This window comes from Trichechus manatus, unplaced genomic scaffold (genome assembly GCF_000243295.1).
Source record: "Trichechus manatus latirostris isolate Lorelei unplaced genomic scaffold, TriManLat1.0 scaffold00009, whole genome shotgun sequence".
Taxonomy (NCBI): Eukaryota; Metazoa; Chordata; class Mammalia; order Sirenia; family Trichechidae; genus Trichechus; species Trichechus manatus.
The window spans coordinates 4,273,285-4,289,776 of NW_004443945.1; the positions used below are offsets into that span (position 1 = coordinate 4,273,285).

Sequence of the window (16,492 nt, forward strand, 5' to 3'; positions counted from 1 at the left end):
CAGCCACTCTGATGTGAGAGGGGTATGCCAGTCTCCTGTGGAATGTCTCCTTCCATGGGTCCTTTGTTCCTGCTCCCTAGAAACCCAGCCTCACACATGGTGAAGCTGGCCTGGGCACTGACTCCAGCCCTTAAATCCTTCCCAGTGGACTGCAGTCTATGTTGTGTTATTTCAAGTTCTCATGAGAGAACGCAGTAGGATGGGTATTATCAGAAAAATGGAAAATAAGTGTTAGTGAGGATGTGGAGAAATTGGAATCCTCATCTATTGCTGGTGGGAATGCAAAATGGTGCAGCTGCTGTGGAAAGCAGTTTGGCTGTTCCTCAAAAAGTTAAACATAGAATTACCATATAACCCAGCAATCCCACTCCTATGTATATACTCCAAAAACTTGGAAACAGGGACTCACACAGATACTTGTGCACCAATGTTCACTGCAGCACTATTCACAACAGCCAAAGGTGGAAACAACCCAAGTGTCCATTAATAGATGAATGGATAAACAAAATGTGGTACAGGCAGTATATGTAGTTAGATATGCGTAAGGTGAGTTACCGTGAAGAATCTTACTACATACTGTGTTTAAGAAAATGATTTCTGCAATTGTATCACTCTTATGTTTATAAACTTTAAAAAATGAATCTATGTATAATACAACATGCTTTTAACATGTACATGTCTCTCTACTCATAACATTCATAAAAATTATGTGAAATAAATCATTTCAAGAGTGAAACTAACCAGTATTGGGATATAGCACTACAAACAAGGTATTTTCCTGAAGATATGCTGTTGAGTTAGTCAAGGGCTAACCAGATAAGACAATGATTTCTGTTTCAAAATTCCCACAAATAGAAATTAAATCACCTGTAACTGAACATCCAGCTTTCTGCCAGGTATTTTTTAATACATTATTTCTAACCCTCCCAACAACCTACAAGGTAGTTATTACTATCCTCGTTTTACAGGTAAGGAAACGGGGGCTCAGAGAGGCTGGGTGACTTGCTCAAGGCCACACAGCTGGTAACAGGGACATCTGGTCACTGAGTCCTGAATTGGTACCCTTGCCACTACAGCAGCTCCTTATCTTCCTAGGAGCCTGGGCAAAGATGCTGGTCTTAGCAGGAGGCACGGAGGTCCACCCAGTCCCACACATGCAGAGAGGCATCATTTGCTGCTGACAGCAAAGTCCTTGGTTTGCAGGGGTGCCAGGTGTGGGTAGTGACCAGTGGAGCAGTGTCCAGCTCATTTGCATCTAGGAAGATGTGACCTCTGTGAGTGAAGAGAGGTTCTACTTGGCTCCCCACTCCACTCCAAGACGTGACATCATAGATCTGGACTGTTCCATCAAAACCTGAAGAAGAACATAGAAAAGAGAGGATTGAGATGGAATCCCTCAAGTAATTTTTATAATTTTCTCTATGGTAACAAAACAGGTTATAGGATAAGGAATGAAATACAAAGATACCTCAAAGGCTAACTTAAGGGTATAAAACATCTACCTTCAATATTGACAACTAATGATCCCACTGGGCGTGTGATGGCAACACAGGAAAACAGTGAACACCTGCTGTACATCTACTGCATGCCAGGCCTGAGGCTAATCCTGGACACCCATGATTTCATCTGCACAACTGTATGAAGTAAAACAAAAACCCACTGCCGTTGAGTTGAATTCCAACTCACAGCCAGCCTAGAGGACAGAGGAGAACTGCCCTACAGGGTTTCCAAGGCTGCAATCTTTACAGAAGCAGACTGCTGCATCTCTCTCCCGCAGAGCAGCTGGTGGGTTCGAACCACCAACCTTCTGGTTGGCAGCTGAGCGCTTAACCACTGTGCTACCAGGGCTCCTCTTTGTATGAAATAGGTACTATTATTTCCCCCAGGAAACTGAGGCTTAAGAGACATTCTCAGACCTTCTCCACTTGCCCCTAATTCCTATCCCCCACCTCCCCGGCCCCGCCCAGCAGATGGCCATGTCTCCTACCTGATGGGGGAAACAGAAGCCTTTAGAGAGCAGCAACCTCATGTTGGTCCACCGACCTATCCTGCTGTCTTTCTGTTACAAAGCGCCAACCCCTCCATCCAAGCTCTGGATCTTCTCTTCTGCCCTTTCTGGATCCTTCACTACCAATTATCCTTTCTTGCTCTCTCAACTATTCTTTCAACTCTTACTTCTTAGTAGAGAGCCTTTCCACTAGGTTTTAGATACCCACATTAAATATCCTCCTTCAACTAGATACCACCAGATAAACCCAGGAGCTAGCTTGCTACAATTTAAAAAGAAAGGAGGCTGAGAAGCACCCTTGAGGTCCTGCCACCTTTTTCTGGTACAGTTCTATCTCCAGGCCTCTTGACCAACCTCTGAACTAAACTCCTGCTGTAAATATGCGTAAGAGTAACAGTCAAGCTAGGGAAGGGCTTGCCACTGAAGAACCTGGAAGCTAATCTGGAGCTTTGCTGTGGCTAACTCTAACCTCTGGGGCCAGATCTGCATCTAGGAAGATGTGATCTCTGTGAGTGAAGAGAGGTCCTACTTCGCTCCCCACTCCACCCCAAGCTGTGACAGCATAGGAGTGGATTGTTCCATCAAAACCTGAGGACTCCTTCCTGAACACCCTGTAGTCCCGAGAAGAAAGAGATCAAATAACAGGCAAAAACTCTGCTCAGCAGTACCTGAAATGGCTAAGCAGTTGTCCAGGATGGGGGCCCATGTCACTCGCAGCAGCTCTGAGTCAGGGCTAGGTGTGGACACTGGGCACTGGACTGAGCTCACAGGGTGGCAGAGATCCCGGGGGTCGAGGAGACAGAGCTGCCCATTTGAGCCAAGGCTGGCAATGCTGGGCCCAGGGTACTGGCCCATGCCCCTGACTTCTGCACACCACCTCCCTCCACCAGACCTGGGGCCGGAGCCAAGGTTCTCAGATGGTGCCCACTTCTGGCGGATGTCAACAAGGCCCAGCCGGCCTGAGGTACAGCAGAAGGCAAAGGTGTCTGCACCTAGGACCTGCAGGCTACTCAGCACCTCACTGTCACCAACACCTGGAATACAGAAGGCAAAGGAGAAAAGATGCTGGAGACAGATGTGACTGGAAGTTTGGCAGAGATGACCACTCACAAGTCGTTTTCTCTGTGAAGCTTCCCACACAGTCCCAGGCCGAATGAAATGCTTCTCCCTTCTCATCTGAATATATGCTACTCAGCGGAGTGGATGCCAGTCCCTGGGACGGCCTCCCTCTACCCCAGAAAGGGAGCCTTTCAGACCAAGGCTTGCCTCTTATTCATCTTGTTCCCTAGCATCTGGCACAGAGGACTGAACTAGGTGTAGAACGTGGCTGAGTTGGGCTGGGAGGAAGATGCTGCCTGGAGGAGCAAGCAAGGTGTGTACAGCTGCAGTACCTGAGGTGTACGTGGTCTTCTGGGATTCTAGGTCTGTAATTCTCAGACTGCTGAGCCTTGTCCCGTGGAGGACTTCAGGAGCCACTGAAAAGAAGACAGCCATCCTCGGCCAGAGGCTCCCCTCCTCCTCATGCACAGCAATGGTACTGACAGCTTTAATGACATCTGAGGGAAAAAGGGAAGAAGCTGAACTCCAGAATGTTAACAAAGGTTTGAAAGATTACATGGCAAAGGCTGGCCAGCCATTTTCAGCCTTACATTTAGAAGGTCAAGGAGGAAAGGGAGCTGAAAGATGGCAAGAGAGGATGTTGAGACGTAAACACTCTGGGTTATGTTTACATTTCTGAAACTGTTAGAAGCACTTTAATTTCTTTATAATTTGTCTTATTAACTATTCTGAAAGTGGGAGATAATGAATCATAGCAATTATCTCAAAACCCCAAAAGCAGTTCTAGCTGTTTATAGTTTTGTGGAGAACAAATAAAGGAAAAGAAAAGAACACACTGGTGATGTAATTATACCTTAAATGAAAAATAACAGGTACAGAGTTCATGAAACAGCCCTGGTGGTGCACTGGTTAAGCACTCGGCTGCTAACTGAAAGGTCGGCGGTTAGAACCCACCAGCGGCTCTGTGGGAGAAAGATACGGCAGTCTGCTTCCATACAGTCTTGGAAACTTTATGGGGTACTATTATTTTCTCAGAAACATACTTTATGACCTCAAGCCATTTGCTGAAGTCTAGCAGGTAAAGGTTTCAATGCAACTGTCATTGTCTTAAAATGTAAACCAGACAAGAAAGTCCACATCTTTTTTACACTGAATGGAAGAAAAATATACTTGGTCTCAAGGAGAATCGAATTTTAGTTTGTCTCATCCTGTCTGGTTGGCAGGCAGGTTCTCACCTCTGTGTTCTACATTTTGAGGCTTCTCTTAAGGAAGCCATTTATAACATAGTTCAGAACAAGCAATTTGCAGTACAAACTACTTTTAGAGAGACTTGTATTTTCCAGTTCATATTTTCTTTGCTCCAAGAGGGCACTTATTATTTGGTTTCCACATCCTCTGAAAAAAACGAAATCTATATATTTTTAAAATTTTAAGAGATAGATGAAAGTCAGAATGAGCAAGGCAATGGATAAGAGAAGGAACATTAAAATGGCATATCAAGTAAGCTCACAGCAAAAGGTCCCTCAAGATATTTCACATGCAAAGACAGCACAGAGGGGCATGTCTAGGATGGGCTAGAATGCAGAGGACGCTTGAGCACTAGTCCCAAAGCCTACAGGCTAGGACACCAGACGCGCGTCATCCTGACTTGCTAAACTTAATGTGCTCCTACCACAAGGAGCTGTGGAGGTTTGGAGCAGACACAACAGCAGACCCTCAGGACCAGAGTTTGTCTTTAAGAAGCCAGTGAGGCTGTGATTCATACCAGCCCCACAGCACTTGCCTGACTCTCCTGGGCCACACTTAAGTGGCTCCCTTTTCCCTTTCCAGACTCTGAGGAGCCTGGAACAGATCCCCTAGGACCTGCTGCTCTGGGCCAAAGGATGGTTCTCAGTATGAGATTTGTGCCTAGTGGAGGGAGGGAGAGTCAAGCAAAAGCCTTCAAAGGCCGACTTCTAAGATTCAGTGGAAAACATAAGCTTTAGAGGCCCTTTTACTGGAGAGTTACTCTACAATGACAATAGGAAAGAAATCCAGGTTTTCTTCTCCTTCTCTCTAAACTCAGTGGCAAAATGCTCTTTCCTAGGAAATTCACACCAGATTTATCAAACCAGCCTCAAACTGAAAAGAGAAACGACTACAAAATCAAAGCAAAAGACATAGTGAGGCACCCTCAAGAACTTGGATATAAGGGAAAAAATGTCTCCGAAAGTGAAACCAACACCATATGGGTTACAGCAGAGGTAGGCAAAGGTACTTTAAGGAGCCAGAATGGCTCCTGGACCTGCAATCCTGACCAAGTATATTAACATGTCTAGAGAAAAGCAGTATCTGTGAGAGGGGGGCTGTTCAGTCATCGAGGCAAAGAAAACACTGGGACAGGTGACAGGGAGCCACACCAACAGACTAAATATTTAAGTTCAAAGAGGAAGCAGCAGTCAACACTCAACTGAGAACTTTAGATACTGTATTAATCCAACTCAGTGGCTTCCGCACCCCTAGAGCTGAGGAAAGAGGCCTCATGCACCACCCTCAGGGCTTGGACAACACTCAGGGCCTAGGCAGCAAAGCCTTCACAAGTTTTATACTTTCTGCTTAAGATGTCTTATAAAAAAAGCAACGTGGAAACCTCTGATTCCTCTTTTTGTGGTTATGTTCACCAAGCAGCCTTTGATTAGACTAGGACTTCTATATAATCAAAGAATAAGGTGGTCGTAAGGATCTGGAACATTCCATTTTTGGTGATACTTCTTCTTTCATTTTATAAATTTGCATTCTGATTATACAGCAGTCTTGTGAGTCTAGTGAGAGTGCCAGCCCCTACAAACAGATTAGATTTGTTCTGGATGTGCTGACAAAATCAGGGTTCTGAGACACCAAGGCTATGGGTCAAACCCTGGGCCTTGGAAAATTCACAAAAATAATGTTATGCTTTTAAGTTTCGAAGAAAATAGCTGGCCAGCCTTCCCCAGGATCTGGAACATTCTGTGCTAATATCTAGAGGCAGGTGACTCTTTAGTTCCGTTGGGCCATTCACTCCCTTATGCCTGGGCTACAGGTTCTGTATGGTACTTGGTACCAGGCTCACTGTCAGGACCAAAGGTAATTCCAACGGGCCTCCAAGTGGTTAGTAAGGCTCCTCTTCTCATTTTTAAACCACTGCTGCCCCACCTAGCCTATTTTTATGGGCCCAGCATGCTTTTGCTGCACTACTCTGCTTCACCTAGCCTATTTTTAGGTGAAGATAAAGAAACAACTGCAAGTTACTGGCAAAAAGACAGACACATAGATCAACAGAACAGAATCAAGAGTATAGAAATAAATCCTTATATTTACAGTCAACTGATGTTTAACAAAGGCATGAAGACAGTTCAATGGGGGAAGGATAGCTTTTTCAGTAAATGGTGCTGGGGCAAGTAGATATCCACGTGCAAAAAGATAAATTTATAGTTTCTTAGATAGGACACCAAAAGAATGGTCCCTAAAAGGAAAAAAAAAAAAAAAAAAAAACTGATAAATTGGATCTCATCAAAATGTAAAATCTTTATGCTTTAAAGGACACCATTAAGAAAATGAAAAGACAAACAAGAGACTTTATTAGCAAAACACATATCTAATATTGTATCCAGAATATAGAAAGAACTCTTACAATTCAATAATAACAAGGCAAACAACCCAATCAAAAAATGGGCAAAAGATTTTAATAAACATTTCACCAAAGATGATATCCAAATGGCTAATAAGCACTATGAAAAGATACTCAACATAATTAGTCATTAGGGAAATGCATATTAAAGCTACAATGAGATACAATTTCAGACCCACAGAATGGCCTTAATAAAAAGGACAATGACAAACATTGTCGAGCAAGTACAAAACGGGAACCCACATACTTTGCTGGTGGGAATGTAAAATGGTGCATCCACTTTGGAAAGCAGTTTAGTGGTTTCTTAAAAAATCAAACAAATTTACCACGACTCAGAAATTCCACTCGCAGGCTCTACCCAAGAGGAATGAAAGCCTATGCCACACAAAGACTTGCACATGAATGTTCTTAGCAGCATTATTCACAGTAGTTAAAAACTGGATCTATCAACTGGTAAGTGGATGGACAAAATGTGGTATATCCATATAATGGAAAACTACTCAGCAATAAAAAGGAACAAACTACTGATATATGCTATGACATGGATGGACCTCAAAAACTTTATGCTAAGTGACAGAAGCCAGATACAACAGACCACATGTAGTATGATTTCACTTATATAAAGTTGCCAGAAAAGGCAAATCTATAGAGACAAGTAGATTAGTAGTTGCCTGGGGCAGGACGCGGAGGTTAACAGTAAATGGGCATGATGAATCTTACTGAAGTATGAAAATGTTTTAAAACTGATTTATAGTAATGGCTGCACAACTTGTTAAATTTACAAAAAGATCACTGAATTGTACACTTGAAACAGGTGAATTATATGATGTGTGAAACATATGTAAATAAAGTTATAAACAACAAAAACAATAACAACTAGGAGTATGTGATATAACTAACAAAGCTACAGCATAGGACAAGTGACAAGGAGGGAAATAACAAAGGAAAGCCCACAGGGTCGGTGATGTCAAAAAGCAAATGAGTGTAAGAACTGCCTTTCTGCAGCACTGGAGGCTTGAGATGCCAGTGGCTGCTGGCCAATCTATGGGAAGCTTCCAAGTGAGGTGGCATGGGGACCAGAAACAGAGGGTCATGCAACCAAAGGAGCAAGTCCAAAAGTAGTTGCCTGTGCCTCAGAGGCACACTTCCACGCTGGCCAACAACGCTTTACCTAGAGAAGGAAAGGAAGGGGCTGGATCAGGCGAGGGGCTGCATGCTCTGGTGCCTGCCTGACAAGAGGACCACAAACCCACTGCTGGAGGGAACGCTATTTCCTTTGAGGGGATTTCTCCTCCACTCTCAGAGGGAATAGGATTAATACTTCCTGCTCCTCTCTACTCCCTTGTTGGGGAGTAGAGTGACTTCTCTGAGCCAGACACTGCCTAGCCCTGCCTCTTGCTCACTCACTTTCCTTCTCTGGGGCTAACTTGCCGACAAAGAGAGGTGACCTCCTCTCTGTCTCCTCCTCCGTGAGGTGAGCTCATCTGAGCAGTCCTCACCCTGCCTTTGCCTCTGCCCCTGCCTAGGGGAGAGGACTGTAGTTCTCTACATGCTCTGATTCTGACTGGCTCCATAAGCTCAATTCCTGGAGTAAGTTATACGAAGCTCCATTTTGGCCTTCTATACCATGCTGTGGTTGCTAATTAGATACTGCATTTTAATTCCCACCTGGCTTGAGTGCACCTCTTAACTAACTCAGATCAAGGGTGTGGGGAGTGTGAATAATCAGGCTTTCTTAGAACACCAACCCCCCACCAAATCAAATTCACTCACCACTGTCCTCTGCGATCTGCCATACCTGCAGGGAACAACCTGGACGGCCACTGGTAACCAGCAACCTATTCAGGATGGATAGGGAATTTTAGTCCAGACCACAGGGAGCTCACCCCCTCTCCCCTCACCCAGCCTTTCCCTCTCCTGCCCACTCAGTTTGGGATTCCTACACTCCCCTTCATCAGGAAATCTTACTGCTAGCAGGGATCATCCACCTTCATTTAACAGATGAGGGGCACGCTTCAGGGATAGGCCCACAGCTCAGAGAGTCCATAGCAGAGCTGGGACTGAGCCCAGGCCAACATGTGTCATGCTGCTCCACCTAGAGAAGACACTCAGTGTGGAGTCTGGACTCACAACCCTGACCCAGAGACTCTCAGTCTCTCCCAACTGAGCTATCACCAATTACCTATCAACAGCTCTGAGAAATTAAGCATATCCTTCTAGCCTATATCGATTCCCTGAAGAAACTCCAGTCAAAAGGGCTGTGATGGACAGCAATGATTTCTTTGTATTCCAAAATCTGTGTGTCTGTTCATGCGGGCACTCACCTGTGCATGGGCGGGGGTGGGGGGTGGAGGTGGAGTTGGTTACTGGTGATAAAGAGGCAGGAGAACCCTGAGCATTTCCAGCCACCCCTTCCTGAATGGAAGGTCTGGGATACAGAGCTGAACCATACCTGGTCTCTGGCACATGCTTTAGATCAAAGACAGGTTTGTCTGAAAATCCTCCATGGCACACCTTGAAATCTCTTTCTGGGAACAAGCCCTAAAATACAAAGGTTTGGCCAATCAGATAGAGCCTGCTCTTCAAAGGAATGTTTCTAGGTAAGATGCCAGATCCCGGCCTGGCAGGAGGGCATGCAAGCTGCTCAGCTGGCAACAGATGCTTCTCTCTGCAAGGCCTTCGGGTGTGGCTATTTGTAAATGATGGTCTCATCTGGAGCCTACACATCCAAAACCCTTCTCACAACATTTCACTAGCCCCTTTCACTATGGCATAAACCTTAGACTCTAGGCCTTCTTAGTGGAGTCACAGAGGCTTAACAGCTTCATCAAAGAAAGCTGGGATATATTAGCCAACTAATACATCCTGGAAACAATATCATGTTCCCTGTATCACTCCTGCATTTTCACCCTAACCTTGTCAGGGACTACTTCCCCACAGCTTCTAACCTTGCTCAAGCCTCTCTATCTTTTGGAAACCCTCCCTCAAATCTCTGTTTCCTACCTAGTTACTGCACTAGCTTCTTCCCTACCTACATTTTCTGACTCCATTTCCTTCTCTTTTTCAGTCTTTTGCCCTGACCATGCCATCAAAAATGTTCTGGCAAAGGTCAGTGGGGCTTCCAAGTCTAATGGATGAACAGTTCAATCCTCATCTAAATGATTTTACAGCAGCATTAAACAGCTACCCACTCTTTTCTTCTTGACATGTTCTCTTAAACACTGACCTTTTCTGAGACTCCTTCTACTTCAGAGACTGGCCCTTTTCAGTATTCCTTGTGAGTTCATCTTCCTCTAACATCCCTTAAATGTGTTCCCTGGTGTTCTGTCTTTGGCCGCCTTCTCTTCTTAATCCTTATATACTACCCATTCATCCTAGGTGATCTTACCCATTCTAGGGGCTTCAACTACCCTCTATACCCTAATGGCTCCCTAAATCTATGTTTGATAAAGTACAATTAACCTCTTCCTCCAGTAATCCTCTGTGAACCACCAGCATTCTCTAACATTTATCTCTGTGTGTATTTGCCTCCCTCAGGCTGTAAGGGCAAGACTGTTCTTTGTCTCTCTCTCCCTAGTACTCAGGACAATGCCTGGCAGATAACAGGAGCTCCATAAATGTTTAATAAACAAATAAAAGTTGACACATATACTTAGCATTTACATTCGAGTTACCTGGTTCTCCTTCACAGAAAGTCTGAGAGGTAATATCAGATGAAGAATCTCATTTTTTTTCAGGCTTTCATAGCCAGCAACAAAGACTCCTGTAGATAAAAGCAGAAGTAGCTGTGACAAACTGCTAGAAACATTCTGGACCATGGCTGGGTCTAGAAACTCCGACCAAATCCCCCAAAGCAAGGATAAATGTCTCCCCTATTAGAATTCAGCCTTGGATTAGGGAATGGAAGAGATCCTAACAAGAGGCATATAAAGGCTAATGAGGCACTAAATTGCTACAAGTGACCAAGAGGCCCTCAGGCTCCCAGAAGAGTGGGTTGGGTTCTTCTGGACTGAGCCCCCAACTCCCAGCCTGAGAAGTGGGACTCCATCTCCTTCAGGGCCAGGCAAGGCACATCACCTTTGTCATCAATCCATTCAAGGACTCGAGTGGCTCCTGAGAGGTCAAATGCATGGAAATCCCCGTACCTGCATTATAGGGACAAAGTCACACGGTTTATGTCACTTTACAGTCAAAGAACTCTGAGATAGCAGCATGGTTTGGTTAGTTAAGAGCGTAGGCTCTGGAGTCCGGCAGACCTGGAACCAATGAATCTGGTTTTGCATTACCCCCTGTGTGACTGGGAACAGGTCAGTCATTTAATCTGCCTAAAACTCGGTCCCCGTCTGTAAAATGGTATTCTTTTTAAAAATAATACCCAGACTTCCCAGAGCTGATGTGAGAAATCAGTGACATTAACCAGTGTTCAGGGTTTAACTCGAGACTGGCGCAAAACAATTGGTCACTTGTTATTTTTATCCTTCACAAACGCTGCTTCTACTAGTTCCTTGCGCAACCTGAGCACACACGAAGGTGTCATTTTCCAGAAGCCGGAGATAAGGCCTAGGCGGAATCCCGCATCGGCCTAGCCTCGCGGCTACCGCGGATTCAACCCACACCACGTTTCCCTGTGCCTCCGCCCCGCGCCCATTCGCCCTCCAGACCAGCTCCGGGCCCGAACCCCGCCTCCCAGCTCCACATGATTTACAAGCGCAGGGACTTCACGAGCCAGTCCTCGCTGGCCTCCATAGCAACGGTCGCTTCCGGCGCCCCGCTTCCGCTTCTGAACCTTCCTGAGAGGCGCGGACCTCTCGCGAGGAGTGGGAGCGGCCTGCTTGGGGCCGGTGGGCGTGGCCTCCCAGAAGTAGGTGGGGCGTTGAGTTGCGAGAGCGCGGCGGATGCTCTGCGCCCTTGTCAGGCAAGGTCTGTGACTATAGGGCAAAAGCTCCGAGAAAAATGACGTAGACTCAGGGATTCCCAGGATGTCAGCTCCGGGCGGGGCCCAAGTACCATCTACTTGTCCGTTTTAAGACCAGGTATCTTCAGCCCACAGAGGGGGAATCCCAAGGCTAAGGTTGCCTGACAAAGTAGTTAAAATTCGAATTTCAAATAACGAATAATTTTTGGTGTAAGACACCCCAAATGTTTGCTAAATCTGGCAACCCTACCCAAGGCCAGAGAGTAAGTTAGCGGAAAGCGGGTCTGGATCCTAACTCTGTTCTTTCCCCTGGATGCGCTGGGCACGCCCCGTAAAGTTTGGCGTGAGGATGAAATAGATGAGGTATGTGAAGCCCGTAGTATACTGTAGGGAGCCCCATTTCGCCGGCAAGGAAGCAGGTCAGAGACTTGCCTGCGCCAGTAGATGGCAGACCTAAGAGTAGAACCCAGCTCGTGGCACAGGACCTGGCATGCAACAGGCGTTGAAGTATGGGCTCTTTGAATGAGTGAATGAGTTAAGAGTCCAGAGTCAGTGCTAGGCTGGTGCCATGGAGTGTTCTGGGCTTTTTGGAGCCAGCCCATCTCACTGAACACCCGACCCTTCAGTCCCCTTTCCCTCTCATTCCCTCAAACTCGGCTGGAAAGAGAGGACCAGACATTCTATATAAATAGCAGGGTTTTATTCACAACTTCAACAGGGAAGCAAGAAATACAGCAGGAACATCATTTGCATCTGCACTGGAGATATTCCTGGAGACTCCAACCAGAAATCACAGTAACGGAGTTACAGAGATCTGATCCCAGGATCTACATCCAGGTGGGCCATCTCCAGGGTCCCATCAAGCACCTTCCCTGGGTGGGCACAATCTAAGCTGCGGCGTTGTGCCTGCCCCATTATTTGCATCACTTCTGCAGTATGTGCACCAGCAGTCTCCTGTACTGAAGGGAAACACACAAAGGAATTGACCTGGGGATGGCGACAAAGGATAGGGGCATACTGCCATCCCTAAGTGCTATGCATCTGCAGAGGTGGGCAGGGGCAGGCTCTTAGCTGAAGCAGGTCTCCCCCTACCTTTCTCCCCACAGGGCCTGGGAAGGCTCAGGGGCAGTGGTTTTCTCAGAATAACAGCCCCGATCTCACAGGATGGTCATAACAATCAAAGGAAATCGTGGAAGTCCAGTAGTGCCTGGCACTGGCCCAGTGTCCAGGCCTTCACTCCCTGCTCCCAGCTCTGCCCCTAACCTCACTTCTGAAGTCCCACACCCCAGGGTTAGGTACTGCTTCCTCTGAGAATCTCAAGTAGGTCTGCATGCTTCAGGCCTTCAAGACCAACGGCCCTAGAGGTGCTGTTGTCTCCTTTCAGGCTCGGTCAACCCAAGCTCCTGACCCTTACATTTGAGGTCCCCAGGGGCGGGAGGTTCTGTGCATCAGGAGGGTAATGGATGTCGGATGAGGCTGGACTTGGTCTTCTCTAGGGAATCCCCTTCCTCCTGTACTTTCAAAATATATGCACTCTATGCTAGGCATAATGGGGGATACAAAGGTGAGCCAGCAATAGGTGCTGCCAGGGTAGGAGTGAACTTGGTTCCATTAGCACCATGCTGACCAAGTGACATAAATGCTCCCATTAATGGGAAGTGGACACCACTATTATCCGTTTTATGGATGAGGAAGAGGAGGTTTGGAAAGATTAAATGACGTTTCTAAGGTCACATAACTAGTAAGTGGCAGCAGTGGGCTATGGGCCCAGCAAGAGGTCACCAGAGCCCACATTCATTACCACACTGCCTTCAGCACACAGCAAGTACCAGGGAGAGAGGTGGGCAATGGCGACAGCATCAGGAGCAAGAAACAGAGGGGCTGCTGCTCTGCCAGGCTAATTCACAACCAAGGGTGATTTTGCCCCCCGCCCCCGGTGGGGGGACATTTGGCGATGTCTACAGACATTTTCGGTTGTCTCAAATGAAGGGAGAGGAGGGTACTACTGCATCTAGTGGATAGAGACCAGTGATGCTGCTATACATCCTACAGTGCATAGGCCAGCCCCCCACAACACAGAATTACCCAGCCTAGAATGTCAAGAGTGCCGAGACTGAGGACCCTGCCATAGGTCACTGAGGCAGCACGGCTGAACAGGAAGAGCAAGGCCAAGGGGAACAGTCTGGGCTCTCTCTTGGCCATGAACCACTAACTCACTCTTCTCCTTAGAGTCCCAGCTCTGGCCAGAAGCACAAAGAAGACCTGGCAAAGGTGAACTTGGTTAATGCAGGGAGTGGGGGGACAGCTGGGGTAGGGTAAGATTGTATGGACTGGGGGAGGAAGGTCCTGTTGCAACAGGCTGGATAATCCTTGGCTGTGACTTCAAACTGGTGATTGGATCGAGTTGCTCCATGGGGTTTGCTGAGGAGGTCAGCTTTCTTTCTTTGGAATCCTTCCCCTCTGAGCCCTGGGTCACAGGGAGAGCCCGGAACCCTGGCTTTCTGGGGTCCACACCCATCATGCCCAGGGCAGTCACACTCTAAACCTAATGCTTGGTGGTTATTCACCCTATGCTGGATCCATGGTCAGCCCTGGCTGAGGCTCTCTTGGGCATGTGGTGGGGGCCTGGCTCACCTGGGTGCGGGGTCCTGGGCCACCAAGGCTCATGCCCAGGGCTTTCTTTAACAGGAGGATCCTGAGAAGATCATGACTCAGCTGCAGTCTCTGGTCTCTCAGGGAGATGTGGGGTGCAGCTCCCAATGGCGATAGGCTGGGGGGCTCCGAGCTTTTCTTGCCCATGAAGTGACCTGGAATGGAGGTGCCAAGGTACAAGGAAGTCAGGGAGCAGGACCCCACCCCAGTGGGAAAGCTCATCTCTCCCATGCTTCAGTTGTCATGCCAGGAAGAGGCATGGCCTTCTTCCTGCTCCTCATCAAGGAGCCACAAAGACCCCTCAGTGGCGGCAAAGCCTGCACACCTCAGCTTTTCCTGAAAAGGAGTAGGAGTGGAGAGGATGGCACAGCTGGAAGGAGGGTGGGATGGCCCAAGGCCAGGGAGAAACCCTCCCAGTTGTGCTGCCTGCACAGTGGAGAATGAACGGAGAATGAGGAGGTGCCTGGAAGGTGGAGGTGCAGAGAGAAGACACAGGAGAGATTCAAAGAAGATGCAGCACTCAGAGAACCTTGCCTAAGGGAACGAAGGGGCACCAGCCGGCAGTCAGGTCTAGGATCTAGAGCCAGCTCTGCCTTAAACTTAGCCAAGTCACTGATCAGTCTGGGTCTCACTGCCCCATCGACTGAATTAGATAAACCTCAGGGTGCCCACCTGCACGGATGTCCAGGGCTGAGGAGTGGCTAGAGGGATGGTAAGGAAAGTGGGGTCAGAGCAGGGTGAGGCAGGACGCTCGCCCAGGTCCCCAAGGACTTACCGGTGGCCCAGAGGTTGCCCCGCGGGTGCACTCGGATCTTGCTGGCTAGGCTGCGGGGCTCAGGGAGGTCCCAGCTGAGCGGCGCAGCGCCGGCGGCGAGCAGAAAGAAGAGCAGAAGACCTCCGAGCAACCGAGCCCCCCTCGCTCGCTGGGCCATGGCTGTCCCCTGGCCGCTCGGCGCGCTTCCCAGCCGCTGGAGTGACCGGCGCGTGCCTTCCCTGCTTTTAAAGCAGCGCCTCGGGGGCGGAGCCTGCCCCGCGTGTAGCTGGAGCTCCAGCGCCGCCCGCGCAGGTACCCTCCCAGCCCCGCAAGCCCTTCGACTGGCTTTTCTCTTTCAGAGGCTCGACACCCTTGGAGGGTCCGTCCGGGAGGCTGCGGGCCTCCACAGACCTACACATCCGCACGTCGGCCCCACAACGTGGGCACCACCAACTTTAGGTAAGCGCCAGCCAGCGGGCAAAGAGGTCCCCGACCCTTCTCGCCACTCCCACCAAGCTTCGGCCCACAGTACTGTAGTTGCTCCACCTCTTTGAGCCCCTCTTCAGAGGGTAAAAATGGGGGTGAGGAGCCTTCCTCTGGCGTAACCATGTCGCTTTGACGTGCCCTGCAAGGTGCCAGGCATCCAAGGCGCTCCAGGAAATTCCCCTCAACCCCTCGGGGGAATCTGACCGTGTTCACCCGGTCCTTTGCCCTCTCACTGGCAGCACTCACCAGGTCACATGGAAATCGCCCACAGTAGGTGCTGCGGTGGGACTATGGCATGATGGATGGTGGAATAAGGAGCCCCTACCAGGAGCCGTGGAACATCCACCTCCTGGTAGGGAGAGCCTGGCCTGTCAGTTGGGCAGCAGGCAGATCTTTTCTCAGTCAGGGGAGCGGAGGGAGCACAGGAACCTACACACAAGCTGTGTGACCTTGTTAGACCTCAGCTGTAACATGAGAATAACTATGTTACCCTATTTTATTTTTTAATTTTTACTCTGCTTTAAGTGAAAGTTTACAGTTCAAGTCAGTTTCTCATACAAGAATTTATACACATACTGCTATGTGACCCTAGCTGCTCTCCCTATACTGTGACAGCACACTCCTTTTTACCCTTGATTTCCGGTGTCCATTCAACCAGCTCCTGCCCCTTTCTCCCTTATCATCTCTCCTTGGGACAAGAGCTGCCCATTTAGTCTCATGCATCTACTTGAGCTAAGAAGCACACTCTTCACGAGTATCATTTTATGTCTTATAGTCAAGCCTAATTTTGGTCTGAAGAGTTGGCTTCGGGAATGGTTTCAGTTCTGCCTTGCCCTATTTTAAAATAACTTTGTTGTGTGCTGATTCCGACTCATAGTGACCCTATAGGACAGAGTAGAACTGCCCCATAGGATTTCCAAGGAGGGCTGGTGGATTGAACTGCCAGCCTTTTGGTTAGCAGCCTGAGCTCTT

General features: G+C 48.1%; 2 protein-coding genes across 3 annotated transcripts; both read right to left on the reverse strand.

The window, feature by feature from the left end:
- Positions 1-687: 687 nt before the first annotated feature.
- On the reverse strand, positions 688-11,459 carry WDR73 (WD repeat domain 73). The gene is made up of 8 exons (XM_004370811.2): positions 11,419-11,459; positions 10,791-10,858; positions 10,388-10,476; positions 9,166-9,254; positions 8,487-8,551; positions 3,400-3,564; positions 2,677-3,042; positions 688-1,354 (listed from the first exon to the last, which is right to left on the reverse strand). The coding sequence occupies exons 1-8, from the start codon at positions 11,457-11,459 to the stop codon at positions 1,119-1,121; spliced, it is 1,119 nt and encodes a 372-aa protein (XP_004370868.1). The 3' UTR covers positions 688-1,118.
- A 973-nt stretch (positions 11,460-12,432) lies between these two features.
- Positions 12,433-15,212, reverse strand: NMB (neuromedin B). 2 transcript variants are annotated; one of them, XM_012560021.1, is made up of 3 exons: positions 15,056-15,212; positions 14,263-14,435; positions 12,433-12,582 (listed from the first exon to the last, which is right to left on the reverse strand). In XM_012560021.1, the coding sequence occupies exons 1-3, from the start codon at positions 15,210-15,212 to the stop codon at positions 12,433-12,435; spliced, it is 480 nt and encodes a 159-aa protein (XP_012415475.1). The 2 variants fall into 2 exon arrangements, with proteins under 2 accessions (XP_012415475.1, XP_004370714.1); XM_004370657.1 differs by having other exon boundaries at positions 12,552-12,587.
- Positions 15,213-16,492: the final 1,280 nt, after the last annotated feature.

What these genes read in the sequence shown, in the direction of transcription:
- NMB (XM_012560021.1), bottom strand. Translation starts at nt 15,212, where the DNA reads ATGGCCCAGCGAGCGAGGGGGGCTCGGTTGCTCGGAGGTCTTCTGCTC. An exon ending in GGGCAACCTCTGGGCCACCG is followed by an intron (nt 14,436 to 15,055) that starts GTAAGTCCTTGG and finishes CCTCCATTCCAG; the next exon opens with GTCACTTCATGGGCAAGAAA. An exon ending in GCCCAGGACCCCGCACCCAG is followed by an intron (nt 12,583 to 14,262) that starts GTGAGCCAGGCC and finishes CCTTCAGTACAG; the next exon opens with GAGACTGCTGGTGCACATAC.
- WDR73 (XM_004370811.2), bottom strand. Translation starts at nt 11,459, where the DNA reads ATGGAGGCCAGCGAGGACTGGCTCGTGAAGTCCCTGCGCTT. An exon ending in CTCGTGAAGTCCCTGCGCTT is followed by an intron (nt 10,859 to 11,418) that starts GTAAATCATGTG and finishes CCTATAATGCAG; the next exon opens with GTACGGGGATTTCCATGCAT. An exon ending in CAACTGCTTAGCCATTTCAG is followed by an intron (nt 1,355 to 2,676) that starts GTACTGCTGAGC and finishes GTTCTTCTTCAG; the next exon opens with GTTTTGATGGAACAGTCCAG.